Source organism: Zootoca vivipara, chromosome 9 (assembly GCF_965207765.1).
Source record: "Zootoca vivipara chromosome 9, rZooViv2.hap1.1, whole genome shotgun sequence".
Classification (NCBI taxonomy): Eukaryota; Metazoa; Chordata; class Lepidosauria; order Squamata; family Lacertidae; genus Zootoca; species Zootoca vivipara.
The window spans coordinates 44,880,461-44,896,223 of NC_142592.1; the positions used below are offsets into that span (position 1 = coordinate 44,880,461).

The 15,763-nt window shown below is 49.3% G+C and overlaps 1 protein-coding gene across 3 annotated transcripts in view; it reads left to right on the forward strand.

The window, feature by feature from the left end:
• TMPRSS6 (transmembrane serine protease 6) overlaps nucleotides 1-15,763 on the forward strand; it is a 35,142-nt gene that overhangs the window by 13,619 nt on the left and 5,760 nt on the right. For 2 of the 3 annotated variants that reach the window (XM_088652103.1, XM_035127072.3), the window contains 10 exons: nucleotides 2,431-2,472; nucleotides 2,761-2,965; nucleotides 4,382-4,518; nucleotides 6,026-6,138; nucleotides 6,753-6,862; nucleotides 9,652-9,797; nucleotides 10,326-10,424; nucleotides 12,102-12,215; nucleotides 14,466-14,582; nucleotides 15,431-15,599. In XM_088652103.1, coding sequence (XP_088508229.1) covers nucleotides 2,431-2,472; nucleotides 2,761-2,965; nucleotides 4,382-4,518; nucleotides 6,026-6,138; nucleotides 6,753-6,862; nucleotides 9,652-9,797; nucleotides 10,326-10,424; nucleotides 12,102-12,215; nucleotides 14,466-14,582; nucleotides 15,431-15,599 — 1,252 coding nt within the window. The remainder of the gene's footprint in view (nucleotides 1-2,430; nucleotides 2,473-2,760; nucleotides 2,966-4,381; nucleotides 4,519-6,025; nucleotides 6,139-6,752; nucleotides 6,863-9,651; nucleotides 9,798-10,325; nucleotides 10,425-12,101; nucleotides 12,216-14,465; nucleotides 14,583-15,430; nucleotides 15,600-15,763) is intronic. The other variant, XM_035127073.3, reaches the window with a different exon arrangement.

Sequence of the window (15,763 nt, forward strand, 5' to 3'; positions counted from 1 at the left end):
TTGCAATGCGCCCCCCCCAGCTGCTCTCCCTTGCTGCCTCTGCCGAGAGAGGGGCGTTGAGGGCGGGGGAGCCGCCGCCGCCGTAGGGTTGCAGCTAGGGGGGGCTCGCTCACTCGCCTGCACTGCGCCACCCCACCTTTCCCATCTTTTGCTCCCTTGCGATGGGGAGGTGGCGGTGGCAGATTCTTCTTCTTCTTTGAGGGTCTCAGCTTGGCGGGGGGGGGGGTCCCCAGTATCCTCCCAGGCCATGGGGGGATGGCCCCCCAGGACTAGCAGACCTCTGAGCTCCTTCCTCATCCCAGATATATAGGGTGGGAACTGGCAAGGCTTCGGGGGGACCTGGAGGAGGGAAAGCGGGGCCCAAAGGGGTTTTTCAGGGGGGCTGGCTAGCCGTAAATGGATGGGAGCGGTGTTTTCAGAGCAGGGCTGTCTTAAGCATACCTGGCGCCCTGGCACCGTGGTGTGACGAATCCCTCTGGTGCCCCCACCCCGCCCCGTTTTCTGGCACAGCGGGCGCAGCTCACTGCGCAGCTACGGCCTGGAGGGCTGAAGCCCTGCGCAACCCAGCCTGGCCGTAGAGCCGGCCCTGGGCCAGGGGGTGCTGCCCGCTCCCTGTTGCGATGCCCCTGCGTGCGGCGGAGGCGGTTCCAGGCCCGCACGCCTCCGGAAAGCAGCCTGAAGCCGATGAACAGCTGAGAGGCGCGCCTGGGGCGGCCTCCGCCGCGCCTCTCAGTGGGCACAGCGGCGCCCCTGGTGGCCTGGCGCCCCGCGCCACTGGACCCGGGCCTAGAGACGGCCCTGCTTCAGAGCAGGGGAATTTCGTGTGAGAGAGTTTAGCGGGTTCATTTAGCGGCTGCAGCCGCCGCCGCAGAGTCGTCGGGCCCGCTGGCCCTGTAGCCCCACCCACATTCCCACTTTGTGGCCCCTCCCCTCCTGTGCCTTGGCCCCACCCCTGAACGACCATGGCTCCCCCCCCCTTAGTTTTGATCCTGGGTACGCCCCTGCCCAGCTGTGTAATCCCTTTGCCTTTGATATGGAAATGGAGCATTGTGAGACCACAATTAGGATAAAGCACTGCTTTGAGTGCAATACAGGATCACAATGGCTGTTCCACTTCAACTTCTTTGCACAAGTGCAATAATTTGGCATTGCTAAAGTGCTCTAGTCTGGAAGTGCAAGAATATTTCCTCTCCTCTAAAGACTGATATCTGGGAGTATTCCCACCCACCACTCCACTTATTTTGACTCATCTCTATTCTTACAAAGCTGTAAAGGGGGGAAACCCAACAACTTAATTGTCTTTTGTTTTGCTTTCCCTTGTCAAAGCCATCTGACATTAAAGAACAGCTCGGTGTCTCTTCCATTGTACATCACTCACCCCAGGTTGCTTTTCTTCCCACATCCTCCCCACCTCTTGTTTCAATACCTGCTTATTCAGTTCAGTGGGAATACTTGTAGTAGAGATTACTGAACAAGGCATTCAGTTGCTTAAGGCATCCTCCTGATGACTGATCCCTTTGGATTACAGCATCCCCACCCCAATTTTGGTACCATTTAGCCCTGATTCAGGAAATGGCCATAGCTCAGTGGCAGAGCATCTGCTTTGCATGTAGAAGGTCCCAGGTTCAATCCCTGGTGTCTCCATGTACAGGTGAAACTTGGAAAATTAGAATATTGTCGAAAAGTGCATTTATTTCAGTAATGCAACTTTTTATTTTTTATTTTTATTTTAATTTTTACAAATGCTTTATTTTGGAAATTCCACAGTAATAAAACAAATAGTTACAATAATACAAAAATAAACATTGCTATTACATTTCATTAATTACATTCCATTTATAATTGACCCGTCTAACGACAAATAATTACAATTACAACAAATAAAGGCTTGACATATCTTGCTTTGCATGTCATACATCTATCTCATATATTGGTTTCACCTTTTAAGTTGCGTTACTGAAATAAATGCACTTTTCAACGATATTCTAGTTTTCCGAGTTTCACCTGTAGGACCTGGAAAGCTGCTGCCAGTCAGTGTAGACAATCAGTAGCGTTGCTGGGGGGGGGACAGTGGCCCTGGGCACATTTGGGGGGAGGGCATTTTGTTCTACGCCTCCCTGCCCATCCCGTGCCATTGGGTTGGAACCAGAAGCTTTGAATCTCCTTTTCTGGAGCATGCAGGAGGAGATAAAAAGAGGGTGCTTGAGCTGATTGGCTCATACATACAGTGCTAAACTATGGTTTGGCATTCTGTCCAACCACTTATTGATAATGGGAAGGGGGGAACGATTTATGGTGTGTCTAGTACAACATGAAAAAGGAAGCTGGGAATGAATGGAGTGGATGTTTCTAGCATTTTTTGAGTTTTTAGTTTTTGGTCTTGCAGGATCTCATGTGGGTTTTTTTCTTTATGTGTGTTTTTTCTAACAGAATCCAGTGTGAAAGACATAAAAGTCCTGAAATCCACATTGGGTAGGCTGTTTATTTCTCCCTTATTTTATGTTTCTTGCATTGATGTGCGTGAGAGGGTTTGTTTTTAAAAATCCATAAACCAATGTGACATTTTATCTCTTGAATTTATATCCCGCCCTTCTTCCCAAAGGAACACCCACTTTCCTCAAAATGAGCACCATTGAACTCAATGGGGCTTAATTCTGAGCAGGCATGTCAATGGTGGTGCTGTAAGACCCCTTTTCTGCAAGACAACTCTCCCCCCCCCCCATCTAGTGGGACGCTCTGCAATTTTGCTTCTCTTTGTAGGTTGCTACAGGTACAGCTACATCAGGGAAGATGCTGTGCTCAAGCTGAGGGGCCCAGACTACCTTGCCTCTAGCTGCCTCTGGCATCTCCATGGCCCCCAAGGCCACATGATCAAGCTGCGCCTGGAATGGACCCTCTCCGAATGCAGAGACCGACTGGCCATGTATGACGCAGCAGGACCTCTGGAAAAGCGGCTCATCACTTCGTAGGTAGCTTTGATGTCATAGAAGCATGAATGGCAAAAGATGGAGCCACGGGGCTGCTTTGCGCATCACAGTAAAGCCATGTTTAATGGCTTATTGTGAATGAGCACATAGCAATGTGGCCCAGCCCTCTTGGCTTGGGGCTCGTCCACACTTCTGCTTGTCCTGGGTCTGCAAAACATGGGTCCAGGAGATTTTCCAGTTGTCCTGTGCTTTCTAGGCATGGATCCAAGCAGGGTTATGTTTTGTTTTTTGTCCCACTCAGGAAAACTCACTATTTGCTGCTGAATCGGAACAATCACCAATCTGCAGAGAAACTGATTGAAATTTGTTCCAATTCAGCAGTAAACTGAGAGTGGGACAAGCAGAAGTGTGCATGAGCCCTTGGCTAGTGTAATGTTTGAGTCAGAATTGGTGGTTCGTTTCACTTAAACAAGCCACAGTTGGGAAGCCCAAAACAATGGCTTGTTTGGAGCAAAAGGAATCACAATTTCTGCATTAGACATGACGGTAAGCCAAGGGACATGGCCTGGTTTCCACATTTGCACTAGGGTAATCTGACCAGAACATTTGGAAAACATTTGGGAAAACTTTCTGACAGTAAGAGCTGTTCAGCAATGGAACAGACTCCCACACTAGGTGGTGGACTCTTCTTCCCTGGAGGTTTTTAAGCAGAAGTTGGATGGCCATCTGTCATGGATGCTTTAGCTGAGAGTCCTGCATTGCAGGGGGTTGAACTAGATGACCCTCGGGGTCCCTTCAATCTCTATGATTCTGCAAATACAAAACCCACTTAAAAAACAAACAAACACACACACACAGAGGCATGCTCTTAAAAAAAAACATTTCTAGCCATCTTGTTGTGGTATAGTGCTTAAGAGCGGTAGACTCGTAATCTGGGGAACCGGGTTCGTGTCTCCACTCCTCCACATGCAGCTGCTGGGTGACCCTGGGCTAGTCACACTTCTCTGAAGTCTCTCAGCCCCACCCACCTCACAGGGTGTCTGTTGTGGGGGAGGAGGGGAAAGGAGATTGTTAGCCGCTCTGAGACTCCTTCGGGTAGTGATAAAGCGGGATATCAAATCCAAACTCTTCTTCTGGTGATTAAGGGCTTATCCATACTTCCTCTTGTAACACTGCTTTCCCCCACAGAAAGCTGCTCTTTACTGCTCAATCAGAACAAACAGCAATATGGGTTTTCCCCAGAGTGCTGCTTGTTCCGATCTATCATGAAAGAGTGGGTTTTCCCTTGGAAAGGAGTTGGGAACTGGGAAACTGCTATGACCCATGCTTTCTAGGCACAGCACAAGCGGAAATGTAGATGACTCTTTCCCCCTTCAAAGTTCCTTCATTTTCTCTCTGCCTTTCCCCACCTTGTCAATACACTAATCCCCTTCCATTTTCACCCTCTGCCCCAGGCTGTATGGCTGCAGCCGCCAGGAGCCTGTGGTGGAGGTCCTGTCTTCAGGCCCCGTCATGTCTGTGGTGTGGAAGAAGGGGATGTACAGTTACTATGATCCTTTCATACTCTCTGCACAGGCTGTGCCCTTTGAAGGTGAGCAAGGATCCCGAGAGGTCTGGGGAGAGAGAGAGAGAGAGAGAGAGAGAGAGAGAGAGAGAGAGAGAGAGAGAGAGAGAGAGAGAGAGAGAGAGAGAGAGAGAGAGAAGATGCAGGGAGCTTTTGTCAAACCCTTCACTTCCTTTGCCAAACATCACTCATCATAGATATAGATATTTATTACAATTTCAGCAGCCAACACTGTATCTGAGATGTAGAGTAACTGCTATCTATTATGGAATGGAAGCTTTGCACAACAATTTGGCCCAAGAATCCACTGATGTTTGGAAAGTAACTTAGACACTAAGATAAGAGCAACTTTTATATGAGAAGACGTAAGACAAATTTCCACCTTACACTAAAGCCAGAATCTGGGACAGAAGATTGTGCAGTAATTATTCATGCTGGCCTCTGGACAGGAGAAAGCTTAATATTTAACACCACATCTACATAGTTCTAACACAGAGAAAAGCATATCTCCTTTGCATGCAAAGAATTCCAGGTTCATCTCCTGGAATTTCCAGTTAAAGTGATTTCAGGTAGCAGGGCTGGGGAAGGTCTCTGCGTGAGGAGCTGGCACTGCTGCCAGTCAGCATAGGCAATACAAGGCTACATGACCCAGTGATCTGACTCAGTATAAGGCAGCTTTGGGTGTTTACATCATCACCATAGGGATCCTCTATCAAAGTTAGCATTAGGATATCCAAACCGGAACCTCTTAAATTATGGAGCAGGGAACTTGTGGCTCTCCAGATGTTGTTGGACTCCAATTCCCACCAACCCCAACTAGCATGAGGGCCAGATGTTGTCCACTGCTGTTCTAAGCAAAACTGCTCTGAGTAGTTCTCTATTTGCTAAAAAGAAAGTAAATGGGCCGAAGGTCCATAGCTTCTGATTTGCAAGGAAGTGAAAATGCCTCAGTTGAATGCACGGCATGCTCCCCCACACCACATGTGCACACACACTGGCTTATACAGAAAGGACTGTGTTAGCCAAAGAATACACTTATACCATGTCCAAACCATTGATCCAAGTACCTCAATATTGTCTTCACTAACTGGCAGTGGCTCTCAAGAGTATCAGACAAGTGTCTTCCCCCAGGGCTACCAGTAGATGCCAAGGTCTGAATCTTCACCACTTCCTCTTGTTCATTGGATTGGACATCAGGGCCTGGAAACTGACAAGGTGCCTTTAGGCAGTCTAAAAACACAATCAAGCATGTATTTCCTCTGTACAGTATATATTCAATGTAAACATGAGGAAGCTCCTTGACATCTCCGAGATCTGTTATCAGTCTGCCATGCACAACTGCAGATTTGCCAGCAACGGTTAAATCATTGCATCAACAGAAGAACTATAATTCATTTCTCCCTGAGACAAAGGACTGTCTAGTTTTACAGTGTTTCTATGAGAAGCCCCTTCCTCTGAGTCGGAAGTATAAACACGAGCAACGTTTTTTCTTTTCTGTGGCTCAGCTGGTGTCAGAATATTTCTGTCTTTTCAGCCTGCCAGATGAATCTAACGCTACGGGGAAGCCAGGAGATACAAGGGAACATCAGGACTCCATACTACCCCAGTTACTATGCGCCCAATACGCAGTGCACTTGGCACATGACGGTGAGGTCTCCTTGTCCTTTGCCAGATGACGATGGGCTGTGTGTGTCCTTCTGCACCAAAGCAATCAATTAAATTATGTACCAAAAGAATTGCATTATGCACTTATTGTTGTTGGTGTTGTTGTTACATTTACACCCAGGTCCCTATCTTGAAGGATCACACTCAGGGGAGTGTGCATGGCTCTCTTCCTGCAGCCTCAGATTTAATTCTCACAACAACCCTGTGAGGTTGTTTAGGCTGAGAACTAGTGTGGCTGGCCAAAGGTCACCAGATAAATGTAGATCTGAACCCAGATCTCCCTGGTTGCAGCCCTAATGTGTTCTCTTATTTTGCACACTTAAAAAAAAACCCATTACTGAGCCTCTTGTTGAGGATACTATGTCTTCCCCTCATGCTTTGCTGCTCTCGTTTCTGTATTCAAAGCCCCTTTACCTAGCATTATGCAAATACGATAGTTAACATCAGAGATGGGAAGCTGTGGCCCTACAGGTGCTGCTGGACTCCAACTCCTATCAGCTCCAGCCAGCATGGCAAATGGTGGGGGAGTGATGGGAGTTGTAGTCCAACAAGTTTCCCATCCCTGGTTAACATGGACAACATCTCCATCTTTGCAGGTCCCATCTCTGGAATATGGAGTCGTCCTTTGGTTTGATGCTTACACTCTGAGGAGACAGAAGCATGACCTCCCATGTACCCAAGGGCAATGGACCATCCAGAACAGAAAGTAAGGAGATCCTGACATTTTGGTATGGCTGTTTATGTCCCTTTCTTCATGGATGCTCCAGCTCACTTTTTGTTGGGTTGGAGTTATCTCCCGGACTTCTGCTTTTGTTCTTCCTGCTGCCCATCATTCAAAGAGCAATCTGCTGGGAAAGGTTCTCTCCATCTGCTCCTGCGGCATCATATCCTCTGTGCTTTCACTTCTTCTAGCTCTGTGCTTTGAACACCCACCTGACAGGCAGAAATTCAAGAGGTGCAGCCTCACACACACACCCTTTTTCACTATACAGTGGTTCCTCGGTTTACAACCACAACTGGTTCCGGAAGTCTGTACTTAACCTGAAGCGTACTTAACCTGAAGCGAACTTTCCCATTGAAAGTACAGTGGTACCTCGATTTAAGTACACAATTGGTTCTGGAAGTCCGTACTTAACCTGAAGCGTACTTAACATGAAGCGAACTTTCCCATTGAAAGTAACAGAAAGTGGATTAATCCGTTCCAGACAGTCCGCGGAGTAAACTGAAAGTACTCAAACCGAAGCGTACTTAAACCGAGGTATGACTGTATCTCCATATCACTTGTTGCATTTCTGCCATAGTGTGGCTTCTAAGAGCACTGCGCCTCTGGTTGCTTCTACATGAAATGCATGTTGAACAACTGTCCCGATTTGTTTTCACAAAGTTTGCATGGCGGTCATACGCAACCACCATCAAGGGGTTGTTACTTGAATTTTCCACTGTAGTTTCCGGTTACTTTTCTTACAGTAAAAAGTTATTTTTTAAGGGGTGGGTGGAAGAGGATTTGTTGTGCAGGAGAATGTTGTTTAGCAGTTCTTATCTATTGCAATGTCTTTTCTTTCTTTGTGGTGGGTTATAAAGGCACATTCTTATTGTGCAAAGAGCACATACTAGCAACTAGTCTGTGCAAAAATGTGAGAGCCTGGAAGTGTCAGAAGAAAAAGTGGCATTCCTAATTTAGTTGCAATCATAGGTGGAAAAGGGAGATGCACCTACTCCAAGCATTTGCTCAGGGCCGTCTTGAGCAGATCACGCGCCCTGGTGCTGAGGGGCGGAGATCGCTCCGCCGCCCGCCCCGCCCTCGCAGGGCGCAATTGGTTTCCGTGCGGCTTCGCCGCGTGGCGCCCTCCTTGCCAGGACGGCGCCCAGCTTACCAGCCCCCCGCCATAGTGCACTGCGCCACCGGGGGTCTATGAAGAGCCGGCCCTGCATTTGCTGTCCCCCTTGCTTTGGTAGGTGCATAAAGTAACTTGAGGACTCCTTCCATGTGGATCAGTCCTAAAAGTTATCCAAACTTGAGATTTTATCCAAACTTGAGTTTAGACTCCCCAGCTTGTAATTGCTTCCTTCTATATTTTCAGAGGTATCATCACAATGAATATCCGTAGGGCACTCCTTTTTTCAGGGCTTCAGTTTCAAACCCACCTCCTGTTTTTGTTAAACTGGCCACAACCAGTATCTGGCACCCTTGGCTAGTAATCAGGGTTCAAGTGCCCTGGCAGAGAACACTGCTAATGCCTTACCTCATCCTGCCGTCCTGCGCCGGCTGGGTGGCTGTATCTTAGAGATACACACTATTTTAATTCCCACAAAGCCCTGGAACCCAAGGATCTGCCTTATACTGAATCAGACCATTGGTCTATCTAGTTCAGTGTTGCATTGTCCGGCAGTGGCTCCCCAAAGTTTCACACAGGGAGTTTTCCCCAGCCTGACCTGGAGAAGCCAGAGATTGAACCTGGGACCTTCTCCCTGCAGATGCTCTCCTGCTGAGCTGCGACCCTAGAACAATTCTTCATAGGGAATCAAAACAGCAAACAGTTCAGTCACCTGCTGCCGCCCACTGTCTGCCATTGGCTGCAACTATGCCTGTCCTACTAGGCTGGTGGTTCTACTGGAGCCAGTAGCAGATGGCATGGAGGGGCAGAGGTGCTCACCTGACCTTTGGCCAGTGATATCATTGCTGCTTACTGGAAGGTAGAGGGGGGGAGAACAAGAGGAAGGCAGTAGCGGTGATGAGGTTGACGCAGTGCAATCCAGGACTCCTGCTGGTGCTTGCACCACGCTGACCTAACTGACCTAGTGTCAGGTTTGGGGAATTGGCTTCCTCCCCTATGGCCGTAGATAATAAGATTAAACGAAAGGAACGCCTTACCAGTTAGAATCTTTGATAATCACAGTGAGAGAACAAAGGACACATCTCCAGGGATGGCGGTGCTCCCAGTTAAGTGTCACTCCCCCCTCCGTCCCTATTAATCTACTTCACTCCTACATCCTGTAATCTGAGTTTGTAGCCTCTGCACTTTCTGTTCTGACACTTTCTGAGCTCTCCATGATTTTGGAGAAGGGGGGCGGATACTACCCAGAGACTGTGAATCTGTTAACTCTCTCTTCTAGTGTTCTAGCTGTTCCCCATCTAGTATGTCCCAGCTTCTGCCTTCTGAACTATGCCCCTCTGCAAACCACTGTTCCAAATCTATACTGACCTCCTGCTCCTGGGAAGATTCAGGAGCTCTCACCATTTTCCCTCAGTGCAGCCCTCTTCAGCATGGTCCCTGACACCTAGCTGCTACCTTGTCCCTTCCCCTCTACCTCCCGGTAAGCAGCAGCACTGCAGCTGAGCACTGCCGCCCCATTGCACTGTCCACTGCTCCCAACTGGGGTGGGAGGCTCAAACATGGACTCAGCCTTGAATGACCACTTTGCCAATGTCATAAGGCAGCACCATGGACTTTAGGATATTCTCCCGCCTGCTCTTCTTCTTTTCATTTTAACCAGGTTGTGTGGCTTGCGGACTTTGCAAGCCTATGCTGAAAGGATCCCTGCCGTGTCCAGTGCTGGGGTCACCATCAACTTCACTTCTCAGAACTCCCTAACGGGACCTGGAGTGCAAGCGGCTTACAGCCTATACAATCAGTCAGACCGTGAGTTCAAAACAGCTGATCAAAGCAGCTGATCAAAGTATTAGGGAGGAATCCCATCATATCTTGCTGTTGGATCTTTGCTGTCTTGAGGGGTGTGTGCATGCCTTACGTTCAATGAGTGTCACAATCTGTGTACCAGGCTGGGGACACAAATAATTCAGCTTTGAGGATTTGGTGAGCGCCCGTTGCTATAAACATGCAATGCAGATAGAATTCAGTAAGGCTGCAATCCTACCTTTCCTTCTCATGCCCCAGAACTTTATTACATTGATTTTGAAAACCTATACTCTGCCTGCCTCCAAATGGAACTTGAGGTGGGTTAGGAGCAGTAAAATAGAAAAATAATGCATGCAATATTTGAACTGACCTCTAACGTAGCATGCTGACAACACAGTCCTATGCATCTCTACTCAGAAGTAGTCCCATTAAGTTCAGTGGGGCTGGCTTACTCCCCAGGTAAGTGTGTAGGGGATTGTAGACTTGTGAACTAACATTTTTTATTTTATTCATTTGTTTTGTTTTAAAAAGCATGCCCCAGAGAGTTCCTTTGTTCTGTGAATGGGCTTTGTGTGCCAGCTTGTGACGGGATCAACGATTGCCCCAATGGATTAGATGAGAGAAACTGTGGTGCGTGGCTATTTACTTTTTTCGTTCTCCTCCATTCACACAGTTACAGTAACTGCCCTTCCTTAGCAAATGCCCCTCCAATCCATCCTTGGCCAGTACTGTTGGTCAGCTAAACCAAAGATGGAACACAGGAGGAGAGAAGAAAGTTTCCAAGGCAGCCTTCCTGAACCTCGTACTCACCAGCTCTTTTGCACTCAAACTTCCACCTGCCCCAGTCAGCACAAGGAATTTGTTCCAGGGAGTTAATCTGCTCTGTTCAGAAACCTCTGTTTGTCATTTGTTCTCATCCATAGGTTAGATCCACATTAGAGATATTCCCTTGAATCTTCATTTATTAGTTGTTCTGCAAGGCTTCCCCAAAGTTACTACATTATTTCACTACTAGTGGATTTTAGCCCGTTTAAAAACGGGCGCTAGAGGAAGCGGCCTGCCGGGACTGGCTTGGCGGTGGCGGGTCTTCCCGCCACCGCCAAGCCAGTCCGCAGCGGGGGCTTTTCGCCGTTTGCCTTCCCCTGAGGGGGAGGCAAACGGCGAAAAACCCCGCCGCGCCGCAATTCGGCTCCGGGACTGGCTTGGCGGTGGCGGGTCTTCCCGCCACCGCCAAGCCAGTCCGCAGCGGGGGTTTTTCGCCGTTTGCCTTCCCCTGGGGGAGGCAAACAGCGAAAAACCCCGCCGCGCCGCAATTTGGCTCCGGGACTGGCTTGGCGGTGGCGGGATGTTCCCGCCACCGCCAAGCCAGTCCGCAGCGGGGGCTTTTCGCCGTTTGCCTTCCCCTGGGGGAGGCAAACGGCGAAAAACCCCGCCGCGCCGCAATTCGGCTCCGGGACTGGCTTGGCGGTGGCGGGTCTTCCCGCCACCGCCAAGCCAGTCCGCAGCGGGGGCTTTTCGCCGTTTGCCTTCCCCCGAGGGGGAGGCAAACGGCGAAAAACCCCGCCGCGCCGCAATTCGGCTCCGGGACTGGCTTGGCGGCGGCGGGAAAAAGGGGAGGAATTCCTCCCCTTCTTCCCGCCGCCGCCAAGCCAAAGCGGGCTTCCCTCCGCGCCCGCTGCCGCTTCGGCTTCCTCGGGTTCCCCGAGGAAGCGCCGTCCCATGCCGGAGGTGTGCGGCAAGGCTGCCGGGGGGGGGGAGCGCTTCTCTCCCCCGCCGCCTCACCGCGCACCTCCAGCATGAGACTGGGCTTCGGAGCGGCGGTTGGCGGAGCGGCAGTTGGCTGTTCCCTGTGTCCCGAGAGCGCGGGTCCAATCCCTGTGTCCCTGGTTGTCCCTCCGTCCAATCCCTGTATCCCTGGGGCACATGCGCAGTGACCCAGGGACACACGGGACATCTGGACGCAGGGACAACATGGACATTATTATATAGGATAGAGCAACAAAAGCAGGACAAAATATATATACCAGAGCATTTGTGGTATAAAAAGTTACAGAATTTTGGCAGGACGTTATGAGACATGCACTGATTGTAAATGTAGCTGGAATTTTTGCAGGCACAAACAGTATTCAAAGTGGGATCGTGTATAACTGCCATCACAAGCACAAATCATCATGAATGCACAATAAAAAGCACAAGGGGAGGGGCTCAAAATAAAATAATAGCCCGCCCCACCTCTGCCCTTCTGCAGCTTGAAGACTCCCAACGCCCATCTCAGTCCCTCTTCTCTTGTATTTTGAAATTTGCCAGTATGCCCTGCAAAATTCCAGTGTCAGGAAGACAGCACGTGTATCGAGTTCTCCAAGGTCTGTGATAAACACCTGGACTGCATCAATGGGAGTGATGAGCAACAATGCAATGAAGGTAATGGAGTCAGGCACCTACCATTCCAGAACTTTGGCGTCAACAGGGCAGAGTGTACTGCTTTCTGGTTAACACAGGATACTTATTTATCCTTCTGAATGTTATGTCAATGTCACTGCATTGCCAATAGTGATCTTCCTGCAGCAAATAGCTTCTTCAGGGATAAATAGCAGTTTCAGTGGGAAGATGACATGAGGATAACAAGTTAACCCCTTCCCTCCTGGATTGGGGGGGGGAATCCTCCCAGCTGCTTTTTTCTAAAAAGATATGGCCACTTCAAAGCATTTTACTGGTGTGTGGTTTTTTTTTAAATGCTTATAACATATAGTTACATGTCCATCATGTCTCTGTAGTGTTTCCATCATATCACTTGTCCTACCCCATCAACCCCAGTATTTACATCACCCATCATTTTGCTTCCCTTCCGCCCCCCTACAGCTACCCATTCTGGCCAGCGAATTTTTGATTGGGCAATTTGGGGAGGGGAAGAAGTCAGGCATGTTGGCCTGAGGTCAAGGAGGGCTGTGCCCCATTCCCCCCCTGAAAATATAGGATGGATGGTGGATAGCAGATTGAGGTTGAATCCTGACAAGACAAAAGTACTGTTTGTGGGGGAGAGGAGGTGGGCAGGTGTGGAGGACTCCCTGGTCCTGAATGGGGTAACTGTGCCCCTGAAGGACCAGGTGTGCAGCCTGGGAGTCATTTTGGACTCACAGCTGTCCATGGAGGTGCAGGTCAATTCTGTGTCCAGGGCAGCTGTCTACCAGCTCCATCTGGTACGCAGGCTGAGACCCTACCTGTCTGCGGACTGTCTCGCCAGAGTGGTGCGTGCTCTAGTTATCTCTCGCTTGGACTACTGCAATGCGCTCTATGTGGGGCTACCTTTGAAGGTGACTTGGAAACTACAACTAATTCAGAATGCGGCAGCTAGACTGGTGACTGGGAGCGGCCGCCGAGACCACATAACACCGGTCTTGAAAGATCTACATTGGCTCCCAGTGCGTTTCCGAGCACAATTCAAAGTGTTGGTGCTGACCTTTAAAGCCCTAAATGGCCTCGGTCCAGTATACCTGAAGGAGCGTCTCCACCCCCATCGTTCTGCCCGGACACTGAGATCCAGCACCGAGGGCCTTCTGGCGGTTCCCTCGTTGCAAGAAGCCAAGTTGCAGGGAACTAGGCAAAGGGCCTTTTCGATAGTGGTGCCCGCCCTGTGGAACGCCCTCCCATCAGATGTCAAAGAGAAAAACAGCTACCAGATTTTTAGAAGACATCTGAAGGCAGCCCTGTTTAGGGAGGCTTTTAATGTTTAATAAATTATTGTATTTTATTTTTCTGTTGGAAGCTGCCCAGAGTGGCTGGGGGAACCCAGCCAGATGGGCAGGGTATAAATAAATTTATTATTATTATTATTATTATTATTATTATTATTATTATTATTAATTATTTAATATTATGGGTCAATTGACCATGTATTTTCCTGTAGCAGTCGGGGGCCTAGGGCAATGCTGCTTATTTGATCTCATGTCACTGCTGTTACCATGGTGTGTTGTGAAGAGGAGGGGTAAGGTAGCAGTGAAGTCAGCATGGCTCAAGCAAAGCAGCAGAACCATATAAGCTCCGCCAATATAACCTCACCATTTCATCCTTCCTAATGATGGCAGTGGCAGGGGGTCAGGCAAGCGGTGCTGCATGCTAACCACTACAGTCTGTATAGAACACTGCTGGTACCAGGCAAGCATTTTGGGCATTAAGTAGTTTTAGCTGTGGGTGGTACTCAGTGCTAGGCCTACTCAAAGTAGACCCATGACATTAATATACACAACTAATTTTAATGGCTCTACTAGGGCTTGCTGATCAGAAGGTCGGCGGTTTGAATCCTTGCAACGGGGTGAGCTCCCGTTGCTCGGTCCCAGCTCCTGCCCACCTAGCAGTTCAAAAGGACATCAAAGTGCAAGTAGATAAATAGGGACCGCTCCGGCGGGAAGGTAAACGGCGTTTCCGTGCGCTGCTCTGGTTTGCCAGAAGCAGCTTTGTCATGCTGGCCACATAACCCGGAAGCTGTCTGCGGACAAATGCCGGCTCCCTCGGCCTATAGAGCGAGATGAGTGTCGCAACCCCAGAGTTGGACACAACTGGACCTGATGGTCAGGGGCCTCTTTACCTTTTACTCTGTTTAAAACTTAGTTGAATACAACCCAGTAGACCTAACACTTCCCATTCCTTTCTACTTCCACAAATCTCTCCTTCCAGGAGTTCCCTGTGGACTTTTCACTTACCTGTGTGCCGATGGGAGCTGCGTGAAGAAACCCAACCCTCAGTGTGACTCAGTCCCTGACTGCAAGGATCGCTCTGATGAGATGCACTGTGGTGAGAGGTTAATAGGAGAAGATCTGTCCTAGTTAAGAATAGTGTGGGCAGCCAAATCAGAGGAGACCTTTCTATTTATAGTGGTATTGGCAGAGGGGCTCTAAAGGAGGTCATTCTGTCATGAGCTGAGTCTATGGGGCCTCTGCCCATACAGACTAACCTGCAAATAAGTCCTATTGGACTTAATTGGACAGGGATGGGGGACCTGTGGTTCTCCAGGTACCGTTGAACTACAGCTTCCATCATTCCTGACCACTGACCATGGTGGCTGGGGTTGATAGGAGTTGTAGTCCAATTATCTCTAGAGAGAACCAAGTTCCCCCACCCCTGTAACAGGACTTATGTTTGAATTGACATGCTTAGGACTATGCTGTTAAAGCAAGGATGAGGAGCCTGTGGCCTTCCAGATGTTGATGTGCCAGGACTTCTCGCTATTTCTGACCAGTGGCCATGCTGACTGGGTCTGTTGAGAGCTGGAGTCCAGCAACATCTGGAGGGACACAGCTTTTCCTGTCCCTGTTAGCATCTCAGATGGTAAGAATGATGTCTTGCTAATAGCGCTGTCAGGGTTGGGCCTTCAGGGATGCGGCAGATGCACTGCAGTTAAATGCTCGGCTTGGAGATTATCCAAAATGCTTGGTTCACAATATGCTGAGGAACCATCCTTGTGCTTATTATAAACAAATACTATTGATGCAGAAAGCCAAGGCAATGGCGAACATGTTTGTTTGTCTTCTGAGGTGATGATTTACAGGAGGTGCCAAAAAAGATGGGGATGGCTCAACAAAAAGAGCTCCAGTCCTTGTTTTTTAAGGACTTGATTTTAAGTTGTTTCCCTCTTTCCTCAGACTGTGGATTGCAACCTGCACTGAACCGCATTGTGGGTGGTGCCCATTCTGCGGAAGGCGAGTGGCCATGGCAAGCTAGTCTCCAGGTGCGGGGTCACCATGTTTGCGGTGGGACACTGATTGCAGATCGCTGGGTGATCACCGCCGCTCACTGCTTCCTGGATGACAGGTGAATGGGAGTGAGGGGAAAGGAGAGCTGGAACCTCTAGAACATACCTGCCAAGTCCCGGACTGTAGAATTCGGGACCAGCAGCCGCGCGACAGGCGCAACTTCCGCTGTCGCTTTGCCCATCTATGGGCACCAAAAATGGCCGACGACGACACCGGAAGTCA